Source organism: Rhinopithecus bieti, unplaced genomic scaffold, assembly GCF_001698545.2.
Source record: "Rhinopithecus bieti isolate Rb0 unplaced genomic scaffold, ASM169854v2 scaffold_75559, whole genome shotgun sequence".
NCBI classification, from domain to species: Eukaryota; Metazoa; Chordata; class Mammalia; order Primates; family Cercopithecidae; genus Rhinopithecus; species Rhinopithecus bieti.
Genome location: NW_016828162.1, coordinates 370,205 through 392,685, shown reverse-complemented (window position 1 = coordinate 392,685; position 22,481 = coordinate 370,205). Strand labels below are relative to the sequence as shown.

The following is a 22,481-nucleotide window of genomic DNA, read 5'->3' as shown; positions in this document are numbered from 1 at the left end:
CTGGAAGGTACCTTTCTTCCTGCCTAGTATCCTGTGACATCATGGCATATCCTGACTCCCCATTGGCTGAGAGCCCCACCTTTCTCTCAGGGAAGGAAATTATCAGGCAACACAAATCTGACTAGCACCCAGTTACATCATAGGAGTGTGCTTTTTGTATTGGCCACTTTGTTCCAGGTCCAAATGGACCTTAGGCCAGCACGGTGACTCACGCCTATAAACCCAGTACTTTGGCAGGCCAGTGTGGAAGGATCACTCGAGCCCAGGAGTTCGAAACCAGCCTGGGCAACATAGCAAGACCTCGTCTCTACCAACAACAACAAAATTAGCCAGGCATGGTGGCCTGTGCCTGTGGTCCTGGCTACTTGGGAGGCTGAAGTGGGAGGATTGCTTGAGCCTAGTAGGTCAAGGCTGCAGTGAACTACCATAGAGCCACTGCACTCCAGCCTGGGCAACAGAGTGAGACCCAGTCTCAAAAAACTAAATAATTAAAATAAAATAAAATAAAAATTTTTGACTGAGCACGGTGGCTTATGCCTGTAATCCCAGCACTTTGGGAGGCCTAGGTGGGCAGATCACCTGAGGTCAGGAGTTCAAGACCAGCCTGGGCAATGTAGTGAAACCCCATCTCTACTAAAAATACAAAATTAGCCAGGTGTGGTGGTGTGCACCTGTAGTCCCAGCTATTTGGGAGGCTGAGGCAGGAGAATTGCTTGAACTAGGGAGGTGGAGGTTGCAGTGAGCTGAGATCATGCCATTGCACTCCAGCCTGGGCAACAAGGGCAAAACTCCATCTCAAAAAAATAAATAAGTAAATATAACTATAAATAAAATACATTTTTTTAAAAAGAGAAAGAAACAAACAAATGGACCTTAAATCACATCTCTTCCTCTAAGACTCTCTGAGTACCCCCTCAGTGACTCTCCTGAAAAGATCACCCAAATTTGAGATTATGTTGTTTGCTGTGGGTGCAGGGGCAGAGGTCAGGGTGGCAAGGAAGGTCCCAGGCCGTGGTAACCTTCCATTCCATGGTACTTACCGCTTCCTGCCTTTTGAGCCACTCCCCTCTGGCCTGCAGGTAGCCAATTGTTGGGTGGGAATACAATTCCCCTTAGCACCAAGTTATGTCATACCACTCTGTGGCTTCCGATTGGCTATTCTCTCAAAAATGAGTCACTCAAAGTCTCTTAATTCCTTTCTCAGAGCGTATCCTGAGGCCAATCAGAAACCAAAAGTTTCTACAATCTGGAATTTTCTAGAAATCTGCAACTGCTGTCCTTCCCTTTGTGAGAGTTCCCACCTTTTCCAACCAAGCCCCGCCCATTGGGCTTTGGCCTATCATCAGTCAACACCAATCTGACTAGCACCCAATGACGTCATAAGAGCGCTCTCATTGGATTGGCCACTTTGTCAGGGTGCTGTGGTGCTGTGGTCCTACCTTCAGCTCCGCGTACTGAGTCAAGGCCTTGTTCGCTTCCCTCCAGAGACGGTGCCAGCATCGATCAGGGGTCTGTAGACAAAAATTCCCCAAGATTTGAGACTTTATTGGGGGAAATAGATCACTGGCGGGGAATAAGCCACAAGCCAAAGGAGGAACAGTTGGAACCAGTAGTCCTCTTTGCCGCCTTTTGCTAAAAGTTCCGCACGCCTGCGTGGCGTGGGCGCATGCATAGTGACGTCGGGGCTCGGCGACGTCTCATTGGCTCTCTACGGCGCACCGTCAAGGTATAAGGCTCAGCTCCCGGTCGCTCCAAAATTTCTTTGTTGGCGTTCGAGGCAGCCTCAGCCCACATCTAATGCTCCGGCCTGGGCCTGGGGCTGGACGTGGGTGCCCGAACGCCGCGGCAGCCCCCGGTGCGCTCCTCCTGCTGCAGCCGCCTCAGGGGCCGGGCCCAGCGCGGCCTCCATGGCAGCGCGAGGCCGTGGCGGTCTAGGATGAGGGGCGTGGGGTCGGGGCCGCCGACCACACTGCCCAGCAGCAGGTAGTCGGTGCCTGGCTGTAGGCGCAGGCAGCCGCCAGGCCAGGGTCGGCGGCGGGCACCAGCGCTCCTGCGTCCGTCGCACGAGCTGCGCCCGCTGCTTGTAGACGGCCTGCACGCGCACGGCCAGCCGCCGCCATGCCGGGCCCGCCGCCTCAGACGCTAGCACCTGCGCCCGAAGAACTGTGGGGAGGGGAGATGTCAGCCCGGGTCATGGGGAACTTCCAGGGTACCTCTGGGTCCCGTGGGGTCAGTCACAGTGGGCAGGAGCCCGAGATCGGTGGGTGAGCTTCTGGTGTTGGGGAGAGAAACCTTGAACTTTTGAGAGTTTGACCCTAAATCGTGAGGGGTGGGGCCCGCTGGAGGAAACACCTTTGAGACAAGGAGTTAAACTACAGTAGGTGGTGCTGAGGACAGGGCAGAAGACGCAGGTCCAGGGTGTCTAATACAGTGGGGTCAGAAGGTATCAATGGTGGAATTCTTGGGAAGGAGGGGTCACATTGCCGGGAGAGGGACTCTGGGATAAATTTGGAGGACCAGAAGGAAGAGATTGGTCCTTGGAATGTGAGGGCTGAGGTCATACTGATAGTGATTCAGAAAAACATAATTTTTTTTTTTTTTTTTTTGAGACGGAATCTTACTATATCGCCCAGTCTGGAGTGCAGTTGTGTGATCTCAACTAACTGCAGCTTCCACCTCCTGAGTTGAAGTGATTCTTGTGCCTCAGCTTCCTGAGTAGCTGGGTTTACAGGATCCTGGCACCGCCCCCAGCTAATTTTTGTATTTTTAGTGGAGACAGAGTTTCACCATGTTGGCCAGGCTGGTCTCGAACTTCTGACCTCAAGTGATCCACCCACCTCGGCCCCCATAAAGTGCTGGGATTATTGGCGTGAGCCACCGTGCCCGGCCAGAGAAATGTGCTTTCTGAGAGGCTGGGTGGGACTCTTGACTAGCCAGCTGGGTCTGCAAGGCAGGAGATCCCTGTGGAAGGTGGGGAAAAGCTTTCCACCTTTGAAGGCCTAGAACACTAGTGACCAGATGAGGATCCTGAGGGAGAAGAAGTCTGCGGTCCTATACATTGAGAGAAATAGCTGGCGTTGGTCTAGATTTGTTGGCTGGGCCGAACTCCCGAGTGTCTTAAGAGAGCTGAATAGCCTGAGGTCATAGACCCCAGGGTCATGGAGCAGGTGCGGACTGGGGATTAGGGAACTGTGGGATAAGTCTTTATGGGGATTGGGACTAAGGCTCAAATATCTGGGACCATGAAGGGAAGCAGAAAGGGTCTCTGAGATAGGGTAGACAGGGCAAGAGCTCATTCTACTCAAATAGTTCCCCTATCTCTTCCATCCCTCAGAGATGTCAGGCTGAAGGGGATGATGAAACTCTGCAAGCCCAAGAACATGGTGAAAGAGGAGACACAGGGCCGGGCGCAGTGGCTCAAGCCTGTAATCCCAGCACTTTGGGAGGCCGAGACGGGCGCATCACGAGGTCAGGAGATTGAGACCATCCTGGCTAACACGGTGAAACCCTGTCTCTACTAAAAAAAACAAAAAACTAGCCGGGCAACGTGGCGGGCGCCTGTAGTCCCAGCTACTTGGGAGGCTGAGGCAGGAGAATGGCGTAAACCCGGGAGGCAGAGCTTGCAGTGAGCTGAGATCCGGCCACTGCACTGGAGTCTGGGCGACAGAGCGCGACTCTGTCTCAAAAAATAAAAAATAAAAAAAAGAAAGAGGAGACACAGGAAGGTAGTGAATGCTCACTCCCTCTCCCCATTTGTCTTCTGCCCCATCAATTTCTAGATCAGGAAGGGGCCCTTTGGAATCCAACGCTCCTTGCCATTTAAGATGAGAAAGTGGAAGGCCAGAAAGGGGGTGGCTTAGAAGCAGTCATCAGAACCAGCTGTGTAGCCTTCAGCTGTCTTGCTTCCCCAGTACTCACCATAGTCCTGCTGGCAGTACCTCCGAAGGCTCATATATACCCTGGTGTCCGACATATTGCAGTAGTTTTGACACTGAGGATCTGGGGAGGGTCAGGCTGTTTGCAGTGGGCTCCTGGGGCCTAGATCACAGCCGTCTGCCCTGCCCATCCCTCCATTCCATCTTGATGGCCAGCTGGGGCACCCAGACCTTTGGGACTGGGCTCAATGGGGGACCCATGTATCCCCATCTGGGGACCCAGTCAGCCCATCCCCAGTCCCACTTGCCACTCAGGGACCTCCATACCAGAGCTGTAAGCACCAGGAGTAGTGGCAAGGGTGGTTGTTGCTTCTGGAATTCCTGTGAGACCAAAGGAGAAATTAACCTCTTAGTCATTTCCCCCAGGATCCCCCCGCCCCTGCCCCTGGAATCCAGGCACTGAAACTCTCTAAGTGTTTATTCCTTTAGGACTCAAGAGTGTAAGCATCCCTTGCCTTCCTCTCCTGGGACGCAGGCGTCCAGGCCCCAAGCCTCCTTTTCCTCTAGAGTCCAAAATTTCAGTCCCTGCTTATCCGAGGGCCCGGAGTCCAGCCTCCAGCCTTGGGCTCTCAATTCCCAAGGCCCCAGCCCTCACTGCACCTGCTCACTGGAGACCTGGGATGTCTCCTTCCCGCTCTACTCAGGCTTGTGGCCTGGCCCTCAAGACTCACGCTGGCAGGGCATCCTGGGGGAGCGGCTCTGCTGGTAGCCAGGGCCACAACGGTTGCAGGTCAGGCCTGTGACCCCTAACTTGCAGGTGCACTGCCCACTGGTCTGGTTGCAGGTTCCTCCTGTTGCCCCGATAGGGTGGCACTGGCAGGCTATATGAGCAGAGGAGCTGGGGGCATGGGGTATCGGGGCCCCAGATGCCCCTCCTAATTCCACAGTGTCTCCTCCCTCAGCCTGGGGAGTCCAGGCCCAATCCCTCTTTCCTCAACCCCAGGAGTCCAGGTCCCCAGCCCCTCCTCCCTCGGACTCAGGAGTCCAGGTCCCCAGCCCCTCCTCCCTTAGGCCTAGAGTCCAGGCCCCCAGTCCCTCCTTCCTGAGACCCAGGAGTCCAGGCCCAGCCCCACCTCCCTCAGTCTCAGCCCCTAGCCCCTCCTCCCTCAGCCCCAGAAGTCTAGCCCTGCCTCTGTTCCCCCCACGTCTGTCTACAGGCCACACTCACCCCTGCAGGCCCTGCGGCTGGACATAGGCTGGCTAGGGTCCCTCCAGAACCCTGGTTGGCAGTAGTGGCAGTGCCGCCCGGCTGTGTGGTGGCGGCACCGCTCACAAACACCCCCACTCCGGCCGCCCGACAGCCTGAACAGCTCAGAGTTGAACCGGCAGCGTCGGGCGTGCTGGTTACAGGAGCAGGCTAGGAGCAAGATGGGGTGGCGGCGCGTCAGGGCCAGGTATGCTGCTCCCCAGTCCCCACCTTTCTTCCCATGGCCCTGCCCTCATGAAAGGAAACAGTGAGTGTCCAAGGTAGAAGAGAATGCCTGGGTCTCTCTAGCTAAGCCTGGTTCCCAGGACATCTCCATTCTCATGTTTTTATTTATTTATTTATTTTGTTTATTTTTTTGAGATGGAGTCTCGCTCTGTCACCCAGGCTGGAGTGCAGTGGCACGACCTCAGCTCACTGCAACGTCCACCTCCCAGGTTCAAGTGATTCTCCTGCCTCAGCCTCCCAAGTAGCTGGAACTACAGGTGCATGCCACCACACCTGGCTAATTTGTGTGTGTGTGTGTGTGTGTGTGTTTTTAGTAGAGACGGGGTTTCACCATGTTAGCCAGGATGATCTTGATCTCCTGACCTCATGATCCACCTGCTTCGGCCTCCCAGAGTTCTGGGATTACAGGCATGAGCCACTGTGCCTGGCCCCTCATCTTTTAAATGGGTAGGCCGGGTGCAGTGGCTCAAGCCTGTAATCCCAGCACTTTGGGAGGCCAAGGTGGGTGGATCACCTGAGGTCAGGAGTTCGAGACCCACATGGCCAACATGGCAGAAACCCATCTCTACTAAAAATATAAAAATTAGCTGGCTGTGGTGGCTTGTGTCTGTAGTCCCAGCTACTCGGGAGGCTGAGGCAGGAGAATCTCCTGCACCCGGGAGGTGGAGGTTGCAGTGAGCCAAGATCGCGCCACTGCCCTCCAGCCTGGCGACAGAGCAAGACTCCATCTCAAAAAAAAACAAAGAAACAAAAAACAAAAAGAGTGGGATATGGCCTGTGGAATCAGACCCTGTTAGCTTTGTCTGTCTCTCTGACTGTATTCCCTGAGCAAGTGATTTCTCCCTTCTGTAATTCGATTGGCTGTGAAATGGCATTTATAATGTGTACTTCATGAGGCTTAAATGAAATGAAGTGGATAGAAAGTGCTTAGCCCAGGCCTGGCGGAGAGCAATTACTTGGCTGTCTAGCGTTCCCATGTGCAGGGCACCCTGTGCTAAGTGTTTGATGCATTTCATCTCCACAAGGGCTCTGTGAGGCTGGCACTATTATCACCCCCATTTTACAGAGGGAGAAAGCTGAGGCACAGAGAGGTACAGCTAGCGGGTAGTTGGAGGCAGGACTTAAACACAGGTCTTCTAGCTTGAGAGTCTGAGCTCTTAGCTCACTCCAGTAATCCTCACATGAGGATTATGCTAAATAATAATAAATATGCATTATCCTGGGAGCGTTTGTCAGGTTTTTTAAGGTGGCTCTCAAACCTTACTACTCGTCAGAATTACCAGGGAAATGCTTTGTTGTCGTTTTTATTAAAAACACATTAGCAGGGCATAGTGGCCCATACCAGTGCGTCCCAGCTACTCTAGAGACTAAAGTGGGAGGATCACTTGAGCCCGGGAGTTGGAGGCTGCAGTGAGTTATGATTGCACCCTGCCCTCCAGCCTGGGCAACAGAGTGAGACCTGTTGCAAAAGGTCTCAAAACAACAAACAACAAAAGCAAAAACCCAAAACAACAACAACAAAAGCCAGATTGCAGGACTCATCCCTAGGCTTTCTGATGGGCCTAGGGATCTGATTTCCAGCAAGCACTGCAGAGTGAGATGCTGATGCAGGGGGTTCATAGACCACTTTTTTTTTGAGACAGGGTCTCACTCTCACCAAGGCTGGAGTGCAGTGGCGTGATCATAGCTTACTGCAGCCTCCAACTCCTGGGCTCAAGGGATCTTCCCACCTCAGCCTCCTCAGTAGCTGGGTCCACAGGCGTGCACCACCACACCAGGCTACTTAAAAAAATTTTTTTGTGTGTGTAAAGACGAGGACTCATTATGCTGCCCAGGTTCATGGACACTCTTTGAAGAGACTTGGACAGGGTGTATTGACTCCAAGAAGTTTGAAAGCACTGGACTGGCAGGTCCCTGGGAGCCCGGAAGAGTCACGGGATGATCAGGGAGCTCAGACAGCTGCGTGTTCTTGGGAAAACAACTCGCCCTCTCCCAGCCTCTCTTTTCTCCCTGTCTAGAGAGAATCCAGATCCCTCCCTCCCAGGGTTTTTGTGGGCATTCGAGGTAGCAAAGGTATTCAGATGCTCAGTGGGTTGAGTCAGGCTTTGGATTCTTTCTGACCCAAGGGTAATCACTTCACCTCACTTCCCCTGTAGAAAACTCAGATGAGGGAGGGGAGATGCAGACTAGGATGTCTGTGAAGCCCACAGCTCTGCCGCAGGCATTAGTCTTACCTGGCCACCCTGACCTTTCTCCACCACAGCATTGTCAGTCTCTTACCCGGGTTTGGAGGGCACTGCCCTGCTCAGTCTGGGAGGATGTGGTGACCCTCAGGAGGACAGCCTCCCCAGCACCCAGGCCCTGTCCAGGCCCAGGATGAAGGCCGCCTCATCCTCAGGCCAGGTGAGTCTCACCCCTCACTCCCCTGCTTAGGTAAAAGATTTGGCCAAAGAATGGGATGGTCTGTAAGTTAGCCCATGTGATCTTCATGTATGAAGAAATAAAGGGGTGGAGGCCAGGCACAGTGGCTCACGCCTGTAATCCCAGCATTTTGGGAGGCCAAGGCTGGTGGATCACCTGAGGTCAGGAGTTCGAGAACAGCCTGGCCAACATGGCGAAACCTCATCTCTACTAGAAATACAAAATTAGCTAGGCGTGATGGTGCGCACCTGTAATCCCAGCTACTCAGGAGGCTGAGACAGGAGAATGGCTTGAACCCCAGAGGCGGAGGTTACAGTGAGCTGAGATGGCACCACTGCACTCCAGCCTGGGTGACAGCAAGACTCCGTCTCAAAAGAAAAAACAAAGAAATAGAGGGCCGGGAGGCAAAGAGCATGGGAGATGGAGAGGGAAGGCCAGGGTACACTTGTACACGTGTGTGTGTCTGTGTCTGTTGGTAGAGTTACCTCCCAGGACCTCAGACCCTCTACCAAGTGTCTCAGGCTGGAGGAGGGAGGGGGTCAGTGCCAGAAGGAACTGACACCGGCTGTCTCTGAGGAGGGGCTGCTGGAGAGAGGTAGGGAAGGCCCGGTCGGGAAGCACCTTCGGGAAAGAGAACGTCTCACGGGACATTCCTGGGGGGCACCTGTCTAGCTGGATAAAGCAGTGGATTGTTGCAGCATCTAGGAACTCAGAGCTCCCTGGGTTCAATCCCTTGCTGGCAATGAGACTTAGGGCAGGTGACCTCTCTTTGAGCCTTACCTTCTCAGCTGGGGAGTGGTGACTTTGGCCGGCGCTCAGGAAGCCGTTTCTTTCTGCCAGGTAGCACATTGGGCTTTATTTAAAGGCTTTACGTATATTAATGCATTTAATTTTCACTACAGCCTGTAAAGGATGTGCTGTTACTATCCCCACTCTATGGTGGAGGAAACTGAGGCACTGAAAGGTTAGGTCACTTGCCCAAGCTCTCACAGCGGGTAAGCAGAGGAGCCGGGATTCAAGCTCAAATAGTCGGCTGCCAGGCCACCAAGGCCGTGCTCCTGTCTGTTACCTCCTGTCTGCCACCCTAGAGCACCTGGTGTGACAGTACCCGGCAGGAGCTTGGCAGGGATGGGCTGAGACCCCAGAACTTGGCTTCCTGAGCTCAGATCCTGGCCCTGCCACACGCAGCCACTGTGTGTCCTTGTGCAGGGGACTTCTGAACTCTAGCCCTGAGTCTCCTCATCTGTAAAATGGGCCTGATGACAGTCCCTGCCTGGCACACAGTAGGTGATTGATAAATATGTGTTTAATGACCGAATACTTTCCCCTTGTGGTTGGTTTGAGGAGTCAGGTACCATCCAGCTGCCCTGTTCCCCTACAACTGTTCAATAAATATTACCCAGGTACCTGCATCCAGCCAGGCCCTGGGATGGGTGCCGAAAATGGTTATTATATCATCATCATCACCACCACCATAATCACCACTATCGCCATCATCACCATCACCACCATCATCATCACCATCACTACCACCATCACCACCACCATCACCATCATCATCACCATCATTACCATCATCACCACCACCACCATCACCATCACCATCATCACCACCACCACCACCATCACCACCACCATCACCATCACCATCATCACCATCACCATCATCACCATCACATCATCATCACCACCACCATCATCACCACCACCACCATCATCATCACCACCACCATCATCACCATCACCATCACCATCATCACCATCACCATCATCACCATCACATCACCATCACCATCACCATCACCACCATCATCATCACCATCACCACCACCATCACCATCACCATCATCACCATCACCATCATCACCATCACATCACCACCACCATCACCATCATCATCACCACCATCATCACCACCACCACCATCATCACCACCACCATTACCACCACCACCATCATCATCACCATCACCATCACCATCATCACCACCACCACTATCATCACTACCACCATCACCGCCACCATCACCATTATCACCACCATTGTCATCACCATCATCATCGCCATTACCACCATCATCATCATCACCATTATCACAGGCTGATGAGTGTTGAGAAGAGGCTGAGCCCCTCATGAGCAGACAGGCCCATGTGTGGCTGAGATACAGGACTGGCTGCAGGGAGGAGGTACAGAGACTACCGAGTCTGAGAGTGGGGTGAGAGGCAAGGAGCACCCAGTTCCAGGGAGGGAAGGGAACATCCTGCTTCCGTAGGGACAAAGGACCCAGTGGCAGGCAGGCAAAGGCAGGGAGAGTATGGGGTGCAGGACTCACGTAGGCAAGGGTGGGGGTGCCGGGGCGTAGCAGGCCGCCAGGGCCAGTCTCGATGGGACGGCCGGCAGCTCTCGCACCCCAGGCCAGTGGTATGGTGGCGGCAGTGGCAGCGGGGGGGCCGGGCACGGGCAGCACAGCGGGCAGCATGGCCATGGCACTGGCAGCGGCCTCTCAGCCCAGCTGCCGCCAGCCCGGCCTGGCCCCCGAACTCCACGCGGAGGTGGCTGGCCACCACAGTGGCCTTAGGATCTGGTGTGGAGTGGAAGGTCACCCTTTCAGGGCCCCCCAAGGCCCCAGGCCAGGCTGGTCTGTGCCACAGCAGCCTCCAAGGACCCCCTGAGGCCCAGGCAGCAGACAGGATGAGGGCTGGGGGGCCTGGGGTGCAGAAGCGCAGGCTGACAGATGTCAGGAGGAAGGAGCCACCCAGGGCCAAGGTCAGGCTGCCATTGCAGGTTTCCCCGGGGCCAAGGTGGTTTCCTGGGGACAGGGCACAGGCCTGAGGGCAGGAGGCCGCCACGGCAGTCAGCTGTGTCACTGGTGGGAGGCAGAATTGGGGGCGGCCCTGTGGATCGTAGCATGGGTCCGCAGTGGCCTGGCTCAGGAGGAGCAGGAGGGCAAAGGTCACGGGCATGGTCACAGCAGAGCCAGCACCTGGAGGGAAGAGAGGTGGCTGGGCTGGGGACCTCAGCCGCAGCCTCTACCCCTCCTGGAGGCGTCCTGTGGAACCAGAGCATTCCACCCCCAACCCATCCAGGCCCAGTCCCCGGCTGCATGGAAGCGAGGAAAATAGTTCCATCTGGGGAGAATTACTGTTTACATAACCCAAAGGGGAAAGAACGCAGACAAAATCGAGAATTTTGCCTGAACTAATCCGTAGCTTAACACCCCAGAGTTATCCGTCAGTGTCGAGGGGCAGGGGGCCCTGGGGAGCGGTGAGCGGCTGGAGCAGAGGGGCTGGCCAAGGCCAGCAGACTTGGAAACCTAGAGAGGGACACAGAGAAAGCAGAGCTGGGCAGGAGAGGGGGCTTAGGGATAGATGAAGACTCAGTCACAAAGAAATAGAGGACAGGACAGAGGCAGAGAGAGGATAGCCAGCCCGGGGAAGGGGCTCAGCACAGAAGTTGCTGCAAAGACAGAGGAACAGACAGGAGGCCGAGAGGCCGAGACAGAGGCCAGGCACCCAGAGGCCACAGGGAGCCGGGAGACTGAGGCTCGGACAGCCTGGGGGCTGGGATAGGCAGGCAGGTGGTCTCAGAGACACCCAGCCCAGCAGGCCCTGGGGAGGGGAGGGAAGGGGACAGGCTAGGGTTGCCTGGCGGGGGATCAGAAGTGAGAGACCCAGGCCCAGGCTTGCGGGGATCAGAGCCATGGCCTTTCCCACATGGGGCCCTAACCTTGTTTTCCACACCCTGGGCACGGAAGGGGATTATCACCAAACAACCCGGCCTCTCTGCCACCCACCCACCCCCAGTGCCCCACCCTTAACCCTTTCCCACCCGGGTGCAAAGCCCAGAGAGCTGAGCTGAGGAAAGGGATGCTGGGAGCTGGAACCTGGGTGGCTCTGGGGCTTGGGAGCGGGACAGTGGGATCCCCATGGGATCAAGGGAAGCAGACACCTGGGTTCCCTTCAGAACTCAGGGTTGTGGGGACCGGAAGTTAGAGTTCTGGGACTTTCTGCTCACCTCAGCCCCCACCCTCTGTCCTGGGCCTCAGGGCCTGGAGACCAGAGTCTCTGCCTTCTCTACCCATCCAGAGTTCCCCAGAGCAGATGGGGGAACAGATGTTGGGGGTGGTGGGTAATGAGGAAGAGAGAGGCAGGAAAGCAGGAGCTGGGACAGGGTGGGGTGCCAGAAGCCAGGGAGCCCGTTGGGGCAGAAGCCCAGACCCCAGGAATGGCAGGAGCCGGGAAGGACTGGACTCTGAAATGCCCCCACTTTCCCCTTCCAGCAGCCTCTCATGAGGAGCTCACTGTGAACTGGGGGCCTCGGAGCCTTTCCAGGCCCTTGGCTCTGAATCTGCACCCAGGCATGCCCTTGGGCTGGGCATCTCTAGGGCACCCTGGGGGTAGGGGTAGGCCACACCTGCCCCAGCCTGGCCTCACAGCCCATGTCCCCACTGCTGTTGGCCACATGCGGACGCTGCCTCCCCTGGCCCCAGATGACAGGCCTCGCCGTCTGCCCTCCCAAGGAGCCTGGCGCCATTTTGCACCCACTCGGGTGACGGCCGCCTGCCTGGCCCTCAGCGGCATCCTGTTAAGGACCAGCCCCCCATGTCCCCTTTCTCTCTTGCTGGATAGTTCAGGGGGTGGCACTCTCTGGCCCTTAGCACCTTGAGGAACCAGGATGTGAGTTTCCTAGTGTTCCTGGGGGATCCAGAAACCAGTCGTGGCCCACAGAGAGCCCATACCCCCCTTTAAGAAACAGAGTCCAGCCTTGCTCCCAGCAGATCCATAGGAGGCCTGCCTGGACGGCGTGGGGTCCATCTGGGACCCAGGCTTCCTTTCCCTGGCTCTTGGCATGCACCCCCTACACGAGCCCTGAGGCCCCCACATTGGCCAAACCTGCACTCAAGAAGACAGCGTCCCGCAGCCAGTTCCCTGCAGGCTCTTCCTCCAAGCTGTGGCGCAGTGGGCTCTTAGGAGGGAGTGGCGTGGCTGTTCTCAGGCCCCAGGCTAGTGGGGTTTCTGGGCTGGGCGGGGGCTCAGAGCAGAGCCCGCAGAATCTAACACCGCCACCCCCCTCCCGCCCCAATCCCCTCACCAACCGCAGCCACGCTATCCCCACAGGGACCCCTGCCAGCCAGGCCACCCGCAACGGTGTGGGACGTGAGCGCCGTTGCCCCTGACGGTCCAGCAGCAGGACAGCCCCGAGCAGCCTGGCCTAGGAGGCTCACCGCAGGTAGGACGGGAGGCCGCCAGTCGGGGTTCCCGCTCCATCCCACTCCACCCCTGCCCACTGGCTCAGCCCCGCCTTGTGGTGGCCAATCGGGCAGGGGCTGACCTTTGGGAGATAGTCGCTGTTGGGAACTTTGCTCAGCCCCTGCCTCTGTCTGTGTGACCCCAAGCCAGCCCCTCCTCCTCCCCCTCTGGAACCCTCGGTCAGCTGTGGGTTCACTGAGCCTTAAGGTCAGTCATTTTCAAGCCGTAAAAATCTGTGCTCTTGGAAGGTTCAGACCGGCCCACGGAATTCAAAAGACCTCAGTCACTTTCTAAGATGGCAGGAAGGTGACAAAGGAGCTGAGAACACCTGGGCCCGTGTTTCTCTGGCAGAGGGAGAAGGCGGGGACTCCCGGGGTGCTCAAAAGCACCTCCCCAGTGCCGGTGTCCTGTGAGGCCTCAGTGCTTTCATCGTAACATTTTCATGCAAATGTTGGTGTCTATTGTATTCCATCTCCCAATAGGTTGACTAGAAAAATAATGTTTTCAGGCCGGGTGCGGTGGCTCAAGCCTGTAATCCCAGCACTTTGGGAGGCCGAGACGGGCGGATCACGAGCTCAGGAGATCGAGACCATCCTGGCTAACCCGGTGAAACCCCGTCTCTACTAAAAAATACAAGAAAATTAGCCGGTCGAGGTAGCGGGCGCCTGCAGTCCCAGCTACTCGGGAGGCTGAGGCAGGAGAATGGCATAAACCTGGGAGGTGGAGCTTGCAGTGAGCTGAGATCCAGCCACTGCACTCCAGGCTGGGCGACAGAAGCAGACTCCATCTTCAAAAAAAAAAAAAAAAAAAAAGCATAATGTTTTTTCTGTCACTTCCTGCTGTCCTGCTGAGAAAAGCAAGGGCCTCGTGGGGTTGGGGCACGGCACCTGCTGCCCTGGGTGGCTCCAGCGTTTATCGTGCTGTAGTGTGGGCCCAATCCTGACAGGCTTGGGACCCACTGCCCCAGGCCTGCCCCAGGGGGTGCGAGGGCACAGCCAAGGCAACCCTTGATTCTGGACCCTTAGGTACCACGTTGGAGGGGGTCAGATTCGGCAGGAGCGGGACGGGGACATCGAATTTGAAAGAAGGGAGTCACTCCGAAAGGTGGGAGGGGCATTAGCTGCAGGAGGACTGAATGGGGCTGAGACGCCCCCGTATCAGAGGGGGCGTGTCAGAACTGGGGGCCCAGGCTGTGCCAGTCAGAGGGGAACTTCGGGATTCAGGTGTGGGTCCTTCCACTGACCCTGCCTGAGCTCTCCCTGTATGGGACTTTGCCCGGGGTGTGCGCTCAGAACACAGACCCCGGCATCGTCAGGCTCAGTGTCCGGAGAGGGAGGGGGAGACCCCAGCAGTGCAGGTCCTTCACTGCTCTAGATTGTTGGAAGGTGCCAAGTGCCTTGGAGCAAAGCAAGTGGGAAAGTGGCCACAGGGGCCCGGGAGTTGCAGATGTAAGTGGGGTGACATGGAGGGCGTTTCTGCCGAGGCCACGGCCAGCACAGAACCCAGCTTTGCTGCCACAGAAAACTGAGGAAGAAGGTTCAGGTCTTGCTACGTCTTCCTCCCCACCTGGGCGAAGTGTCTTTAAGCTCCGGCTCCTGGAGGGACGCTTTTGTTCCTTGCAGCCTGAGCTGCCTGAGTTGATCTGTGCCCCTGCGGGTACCTGGGGACAGGCGGGGAAGAAGAGACAGAGTTGCCAGAGCCAAGCAAATAGTGCCCCAAGCTGGGAAGGAGACTTTTTTTTGTCGGGGAGAGTTCTTTAAGGGCTGGAGACCTTCACCCTCAGCTTCCACAGAAGGCCGGGCCTGCCCAAGGCACAGCTCTGAGGTGGGTTCAACCCAGAGAGACCCCCAGTGCTGGGCTCACACAGACCTCCAACCCCTGCCTCGGTGACCCAGACATAACAGAGGCCCCACGAGGCAGGGCAGGTCACACCGCAGGAGTTACTGGGCAGAGTGTGGCTGGGTAGGGCCTGCCCTCCCTGGACGTGTTCAAAAAGGCCGGGATGGTAACCCCAGCCACACTGGCTGGATTCAAATCCAACCCTCTGTCCTAGCTGTGTGACCGAGAACAAGCTCCTTAACCTCTCTGTGCCTTAGTTTCTTCATCTGTTAGATGAGGATGAAAGAATGGACCTTCCTCATGGTGGGCACAGGGGGTCATGCAGACTAAATGAGCTGACATGCCTACAGGTTCTTAGCTCTCTGGGACAGTCATGTTCCAGAACCTTCTGCATTCTGGCCCCGTTGTCGGACGTGTAGTCTGTATGTGACATGGCACCCATGGCAGGTCTGGGCTGCATCACATTGTCAAACATGTTGTTTTAGGCAGCAAAGCACATGGGTGTTCACAGTAAGAGAAGTAAGTAAAGTCTGCAAATAGCCACATGACCCTCCTCCAAGCCAGGGTTGTCCCAGATGAGTTCAGGACAGGTTGGCGTTTGCCCCTCCCCCTGAGGAAAATGGCTGACAAGGAATCGTGGGCCAGGACAGCGAGCCCCGAGATGGGCCTGGCCTGCCAGCACCCTTGCAGCCTCGGCCTTGGCCGGTGCTTTTCTGTGGCTTTCTGGTTGTCTAGGCTGAGAACAGCCACAAGAGGGAGCACCTGAGACTCCAGGAAAAGCCAGGGCAGCCGCGGTATCCAACTGCTCGATCTGCAGGGCCCCAGGCAAAATGCAGACACAAGATCCCTTGTTTAGATTTGATGAAGGACTTTAAGATGGCGACGCCAGATCATTAAAGCAAGTGTGGGGCCTGTCTCAACGCAACTGCACGAATCACACAACATGAAGATGGACCCGCGGGGGAGCACCCTTGTCTTGAGCTGGTTTCCCTTGGCCAGTAGCCCAGGCTCCGTCCCAGCCCTGCACCCCCCTGACCCCAGCCCTAGCCTTGGGACCTGCCCCTTCTCTGTGGGGCAGGACCCTGAGTTGAATGGGTGGCAAGATCATGTTTGGGACACAGTTTTCACCAGCTCAGTGGAAAAGGGCTCGGGCAGATTTAATTCACTTTTTGGAAACTAAAGCAGTGCCAGAGGCATTTATCTTAGGCCTTAGGCCAGCTGGCCTTGTTGGGGACCCACACAAGGCTTTCAAGGAGGGCCCAGAGTGTTCAGGCTTCTCAAAAGGGTCAGAGGAACTAAGTGAGGAGCCCTGGAATAGAGGAGGATGAGAGCTGAGGAGGGTGAGAGCTGAGGAGGCCTGCAGGACCCCAGTGTTTAAGGGGACAGGTGGAGGGAGAGATGGGGAGCCGGGAGGGGTGAGGCAGAAGCCAGAAGTTTTGGGGGTGAGCCCATGCCAACCAGGGCTTCAGCAGGACTGGGGTGGGAGGGGTGAGGGGATGACTGCTGAGTTGTAGCCATTGGAGTGGCCACAGGGGAACCACAGGACATTGGTCAGAGGTGTGGACAACGGGAAAAGAGAAAGCCGATCAGGACATGGTAGAGGCTGGGAGCAGAGGACCTTCTGGGAGCCCTGGGGAGAGCTGGAGGAGACTCGAAAAGAGCAGCCCCCGGAGAAGGGACCATCCATCCCATTGTGACAACCAGGACAAAGGGCCCCATGGTGAGATGGCCCTGCACACCCACCACAACCAAACACGATGGCGAGCGAGGCCGGGAAATGGGGCCTTCCCGTGCTGCTGGTGGAAACAGAAACTGGGGCAGCCACCTGGCAGCTCCCGAAACGATTCAATGTAGAGTTCACCCTGTGACCCAGCACGCAGGTTCATGGCGGCACTATTCACAATAGCTGAAAACTGGAAACAACTCCAGTGCCTGTCACCTGATGAGTGAATAAATTGTGGTCAACCCCAACAATGGGACTTTCAGCTTTGAAAGGAGTGAGGCAGTTATCTGGGCGTGGTGGCTGTACCTGTTAGTCCCAGCTACTTGGGAGGCTGCAACAGGAGAATCATTTTAACGCAGGAGGTGGAAGTTATAGTGAGCCGAGATCGCACCACTGCACTCCAGCCTGAGCAACAGAGTGAGACACTGTCTCAAAAAAAAAAAAAAAAGAAAAGAAAAAGAAAAGGTGTGAGGCTGTGACACGTGCTACAGCGTGGATGGACCTTGAAAACACGGTGCCAAGTGAGGAAGCCAGCCTCAGAAGACCATGGAGTGTGTGATTACAGTCACATGAAAAATAGAGAATGGGCAAATTCATAGAGACAGGAGATTAGTTGGTGGGGTGACAAGGGGCAGGGAAGATTGTGGGGAGATGGCTAAAGAGTGTGGGGTTTTTTTTGTGGGGGATTATGCAAATACTCAAAATTGTGCTCGTTGCATAGCTCTGTAAATATACTAAAAGCCATTAAATCGCACACTTGAAGTGGGTGAATGGTATGATATATGAATTATACTTTAAGTGGGTGAATGGTATGATATATGAATTATATCTCAAAGTGGTTGCCCGAAAAAGAGCTGGCCAGGCGTGGTGGCTCACGCCTGTAATCTCAGCACTTTGGGAGGCTGAGGTGGGTAGATCACCTGAGGTCAAGTGTTCAAGACCAGCCTGGCCAACATGGTGAAACTTTGTCTCTACTAAAAGTACAAAAATTATCTGGGCATGGTGGTGGGTGCCTGTAGTCCCAGCTACTTGGGAGGCTGATGCAGGAGAATGACTTGAACCCAGGAGGCAGAGGTTGCAATGAGCCGAGATTGCGCCATTGCAGTCCAGCCTGGGCAACAGAGCAAAAACTCCATCACAAAAAAATAAAGTAAAATAAATAATCATAGCCCTACATACAAAAGCTAAAACTGGCCCATGTCAATAATCCCAGCACTTTGGGAAGCCAAGGCAGGAGGATTGCTTGAGCCCAGGAGTTCAAGACCAGCCTGGGAAACATAGTGAGACCCCATCTCTACAAAAAATGAGAGCTGGGCATGGTGGCACATGCCTGTGGTCCCAGCTACTGGGGAGGCTGAGGTGGAAGGATCCCTTGAGCCCAGCTGTGATCAGACCACTGGCACTCCATCCTAGGTGACAGAGTGAGAACCTGTCTCAAAAAACAAAAGCTGAGCTTTCCGGCTTGACATGATAGCGCAGAGAGAACATTCTCAAGGCAAGAAGTGAAAGCTGTTAGTACCTTAAGTCCTGGGCCAGAAACAGACACAATTTCACTTGCACCATATTAAACTGGTCAAGGCAGTCATGAGCCTGCCCAGATTCAAGGGAAAGGGAGTCCAGGAGTCTGTGGTTGGCTTGAACCTACCACACCCACTAATAGTATCAGGAGACACTTAGCACTTACCAGTGCAGGAGTGTGGCAGCCCCATTCATGGAGGAGAGGAGGAGTTAAATAACACCTCCAGGTCACCAGCCTGCAGAAGGCAGAGCTTGTCCATTAACTTGGGCCCACCTGTGCTCTTTCCCTCGGCACGGGCACCAAAGATTCTTACCTGTTTTGTCCTCTGCTGGCTTCCTGGCCCCAAGCACCGTGCCTGGCATGTAATAGATACTCTGCAAGTATTGGTTTTATTTATGTTATTTTTTTGAGACAGCCTCGCTGTGTCACCCAGGCTGGAGTGCAGTGGCACAATCTCTGCTCACTACAATCTCCACCTCCTGGGTTCAAGTGATTCTCCTGCCTCAGCCTCCTGAGTAGCTGGGATTACAGGTACCCACCACCATGCCTGGCTAATTTTTGTATTTTTAGTAGAGATGGAGTTTTGCCATGTTGGCCAGGCTGGTCTCAAACTCCTGACCTCAGGTGATCCGTCTGCCTCAGCCTCCCAAAGTGCTGGGATTACAGGTGTGAGCCACTGCACCTGCCTGGCCAGTGCAGACATTGATTTTCCAACATGTACAGGGCATTTCCTGCATGCGAGGCACTGCTTTACAAAATCATCACATTTAATCTTCATGCAACCCCATGAGGTAGTTCTGTGAGGCAGAACCATAGAAATGGCCATGAGTAGTCCGGGCACGATGGCTCACGCCTGTAATCCCACCACTTTGGGAGGCCGAGGTGGATGGATCACAAGGTCAAGAGTCCGAGACCAGCCTGGCCACCATGGTGAAACCCTGTCACTACTAAAAATACAAAAATTAGCCAGGCGTGGCGGTGCGTACATATAATCCCAGCTACTCGGGAGGCTGAGGCAGGAGAATCGCTTGAACCCGGAGGTGGAGGTTGCAGTGAGCCAAGATCATGCCACTGCACTTCAGCCTGGGTGACAGAGCAAGACTCCATCGCCAGAAAAAAAAAAAAAAAAAGTGAAAGAAAAAAATGGCCGTGAGTGTAGGTAAAATCAGGTTGAATATTGGCACTTTCCAATGGTTCCGTATACTCATACTCATTTAATAGGTGAGGAAACAGACTCAGAGAGACTCAGTAACTTCTTCTTGTTTTTGAGACAGGGTCTTGCTCTGTTGCCTAGGCTGGAGTGCAGGGGCACAATCACAGTTGACTGCAGCCTTAACCTCCTGGGCTCAAGCAAGCCTCCCATCTCAGCCTCCCAAGTAGCTGGGACCACAGGTGCATGCCATCACGCTTGATTAATTTAAAACACTTTTTTTTTTTTTTTTTTTTTTTTTTTGGTAAAGATAGGTTCTTACTTTTTTTGGCCAAGCTGGTCTTGAACTCGGGCTCAAGTGATCCTCCCATCGCAGCCTCCCAAAATGCCAGGATTACAGGAACAAGCCACTGTGCTCAGCAAGGTGCAGTAACTTGACTTTGTAAGGTGCTGGTAAGTTGTAAGGTGCTGGTAAGCCTGGGAATTCCAGCTGGAACTCAGTCTCAGGTGGAAAGACCCCAGGGTCTGTGCTCTGAAGCCTCCCATGCACTGTGGCACTCAGAACAGAGGCTTGGATGGATTGAGTGAATGAATGACTTCAGCAGGGGGTGGGTGAAGAGACTGCTGTCCCCCCAGCCCTCCCTCCTGACCATGTCCTCTCTCCTCCCCGCAGCCATCAAGGGATTCTGGGCCACCTGCCCTTCCTTCTCCACCTTCTACTTCCTCTTTGCCATTTTTGTGGTGTCCACCATCTTTCACTGCCACCAGCGCCTGGCTCTGGTGCCCGCGCCCTGGGAATACTCAGCCCATGTGGTCCTGGCCCCAAGACACCTCCCCCAAGAGGGGCTGTTCACTATCAACTCCAAGGGCCGCTTGGGGAACCAGATGGGTGAGTACGCCACGCTGTACGCCCTGGCCAAGATGAACGGGCGGCCTGCCTTCATCCCAGTCCAGATGCACAGCACCCTGGCCCCCATCTTCAGAATCACCCTGCCAGTGCTGCACAGTGCCACGGCCAGTAGGATCCCCTGGCAGAACTATCACCTGAACGACTGGATGGAGGAGGAGTACCGCCACATCCCTGGGCGCTATGTCTGCCTCACAGGCTACCCCTGCTCCTGGACCTTCTACCACCACCTCCGCCACGAGATCCTCCAGGAGTTCACCCTGCACGACCACGTGCGTGAGGAGGCCCAGAAGTTCCTGTGGGGCCTGCAGGCCAAGCGGGCAGGGCAGGCGACCTTCGTGGGGGTCCATGTGCGCCGGGGGGACTATGTCCATGTCATGCCGCGTGTATGGAAGGGGGTGCTGGCCGACTGGGGCTACCTGCAGCGGGCTCTGGACTGGTTCCGGGCCCGCTGCCGCCTCCCGGTCTTTGTGGTCACCAGCGATGACATGGCCTGGTGCCGGGACGGCATCAACAACTCCCTTGGGGACGTGGTGTTCGCTGGCAATGGCCTCCAGGGCTCACCTGCCAAGGACTTCGCGCTGCTCACACAGTGCAACCACACCATCATCACTGTGGGCACCTTCGGGGTCTGGGCCACCTACCTCGCAGGTGGGGACACCGTCTACCTGGCCAACTTCACCCTGCCCAACTCCCCCTTCAACATGGTCTTTAGGCCGCAAGCAGTCTTCCTGCCAGAGTGGGTGGGCCTTGCGGCTGACCTTGGACAGGCTGGACAGAATGGCCTCTAGCTAGCCCTGCATGTCTAGCCCTCATCCTCTGACCCAAGGGGCAGTGAGTGGGGCGTGCTGGGCATGGACTCACGGTCCCTCACACAATTTGGATCCAGGCTTATCTACTTCATAGCTGAGTGAGTTTGGACAATTGACTCAACCTCTGTGCCTTAGTATGTCAACCACAAAATGCACAAACCTCAGAACTAAACACTGGTAGCAGCTGGTGGGAGCTAAGCAAATTCGCTTAGAGCCAGTACCTTGTGACCGAGTGGGAGGCGTCGGCTGCTGACATGTATGCAGCATGCCGAACATTAACATCAATTTACAATGGAAATGCAGTTTTGCCCTCTCCTTCCTGGCAGCACTGGTAGCACAGAGCCAAGATATTTTGCACTCACGTCCCGAGACGAAGCCATCCCTGCCCTAAAGGACAGGGGAACTCGATTTTCTGGGCAACTAGGAATTTTGGCTTTGGAATTAGTGGGCCTTATCACGAAAGAATGTGGGGGAAGGGCTGGGCATGGTGGCTCACGCCTATAATCCCAGCACTTTGGGAGGCCGAGGCTGCTGGATCACTTGAGGTCAGGAGTTCGAGACCAGCCTGGCCAACATGGTGAAACCCTGTCTCTACTAAAAATACAAAAATTAGCCAGGCGTGGTGACACATGCCTGTAACCCTAGCTACTCGGGAGGCTGAGGCAGGAGAATTGCTTGAACCTGGGAGGTGGAGGTTGCAGTGAGCCGAGATCGTGCCATGGCACTCCAGCCTGGGCAACAAGAGGGAAACTCTGTCTCAAAAAAAAAAAAAAGAAAACTCCTGAAGCTGGTGATGAGCAGCTTCCCAATAAGATCTCGGGAGTTGGGTGAATGGGTACAAGGATGTGCACTAAGAGGCAAAATACCAGTTTAACTGGGACATGATCTCCTGGGGACATTCAGTGGGTAAGGGAAGAGCGCCTCAAGTGACACAGTGAGACTCTGTCTCAAAGGAAAAAAAAACAAAAACAAAAACGCAGGAGGAGGGCTGAGTGCGATGGCTCTTTCGCCCAGGCTGGAGTGCAGGGCGCCATCTCAGTTCACTGCAACCTCCGCCTCCTGGGTTCAAGCAATCCTCCCACCTCAGCCTCCCACGTGGGATTATCGGCACCTGCTGCCACATCCAGCTAATTTTTGTATTTTTAGTAGAGATGGGGTTTTGCCATTTTGGCCAGGCTGGTCTGACCTCAAGTGATCCTTCCACCTCTGCCTCCCAAACTTCTGGGATTACAGGTGTGAGCCACTGTGCCCAGCCAACAGCTTTCACATTATAAAAGTCCAAGCAGAAGCTGGCAAGCTGCCAACAAGAATTTGCACTAATTCATTAATAAATATTTACTGAGTTTCTTCCTGTGTTTGCAAATTCCAAAGCAGAAGTTGGACAGACACCTAAAAGCCCTCTCTGTCCCTCACCCGAAGGGGACAAAAGGAAGCCGAGCAGGACAGGAGCCACTTAAGTCCCCTAAAGTAGGGGATTGCATACCCTGGCACCTC

General features: G+C 55.1%; 2 protein-coding genes across 6 annotated transcripts; one reads left to right on the top strand and one right to left on the bottom strand.

The window, feature by feature from the left end:
* The first annotated feature begins 1,647 nt into the window (after positions 1-1,647).
* LOC108523627 (galactoside 2-alpha-L-fucosyltransferase 2-like) lies at positions 1,648-21,589 on the top strand. 5 transcript variants are annotated; one of them, XM_017864312.1, is made up of 5 exons: positions 1,648-1,726; positions 3,335-3,468; positions 7,631-7,770; positions 12,906-13,017; positions 19,942-21,589. In XM_017864312.1, exons 2-5 carry the CDS (start codon positions 3,354-3,356, stop codon positions 20,964-20,966), a joined length of 1,392 nt encoding a protein of 463 aa, XP_017719801.1. In that variant the 5' UTR covers positions 1,648-1,726; positions 3,335-3,353; the 3' UTR covers positions 20,967-21,589. The 5 variants fall into 5 exon arrangements, with proteins under 5 accessions (XP_017719801.1, XP_017719803.1, XP_017719799.1 ...); XM_017864310.1 differs by lacking the exon at positions 1,648-1,726 and adding an exon at positions 2,110-2,264; XM_017864313.1 differs by lacking the exon at positions 1,648-1,726 and adding an exon at positions 2,165-2,443.
* NTN5 (netrin 5) lies at positions 1,721-10,825 on the bottom strand. Its single transcript, XM_017864315.1, is given in 7 exon segments — positions 1,721-2,016; positions 2,018-2,163; positions 3,919-3,999; positions 4,203-4,256; positions 4,607-4,756; positions 5,104-5,292; positions 10,121-10,825. Coding segments are annotated over 7 exon segments (1,473 nt in total). The 5' UTR covers positions 10,752-10,825; the 3' UTR covers positions 1,721-1,794.
* Positions 21,590-22,481: the final 892 nt, after the last annotated feature.

What these genes read in the sequence shown, in the direction of transcription:
- LOC108523627 (XM_017864310.1), top strand. Translation starts at nt 2,119, where the DNA reads ATGCCGGGCCCGCCGCCTCAGACGCTAGCACCTGCGCCCGAAGAACTG. An exon ending in CAGGAGCCCGAGATCGGTGG is followed by an intron (nt 2,265 to 3,334) that starts GTGAGCTTCTGG and finishes TCCATCCCTCAG; the next exon opens with AGATGTCAGGCTGAAGGGGA. An exon ending in CGAGACGGGCGCATCACGAG is followed by an intron (nt 3,469 to 7,630) that starts GTCAGGAGATTG and finishes TCTCCACCACAG; the next exon opens with CATTGTCAGTCTCTTACCCG.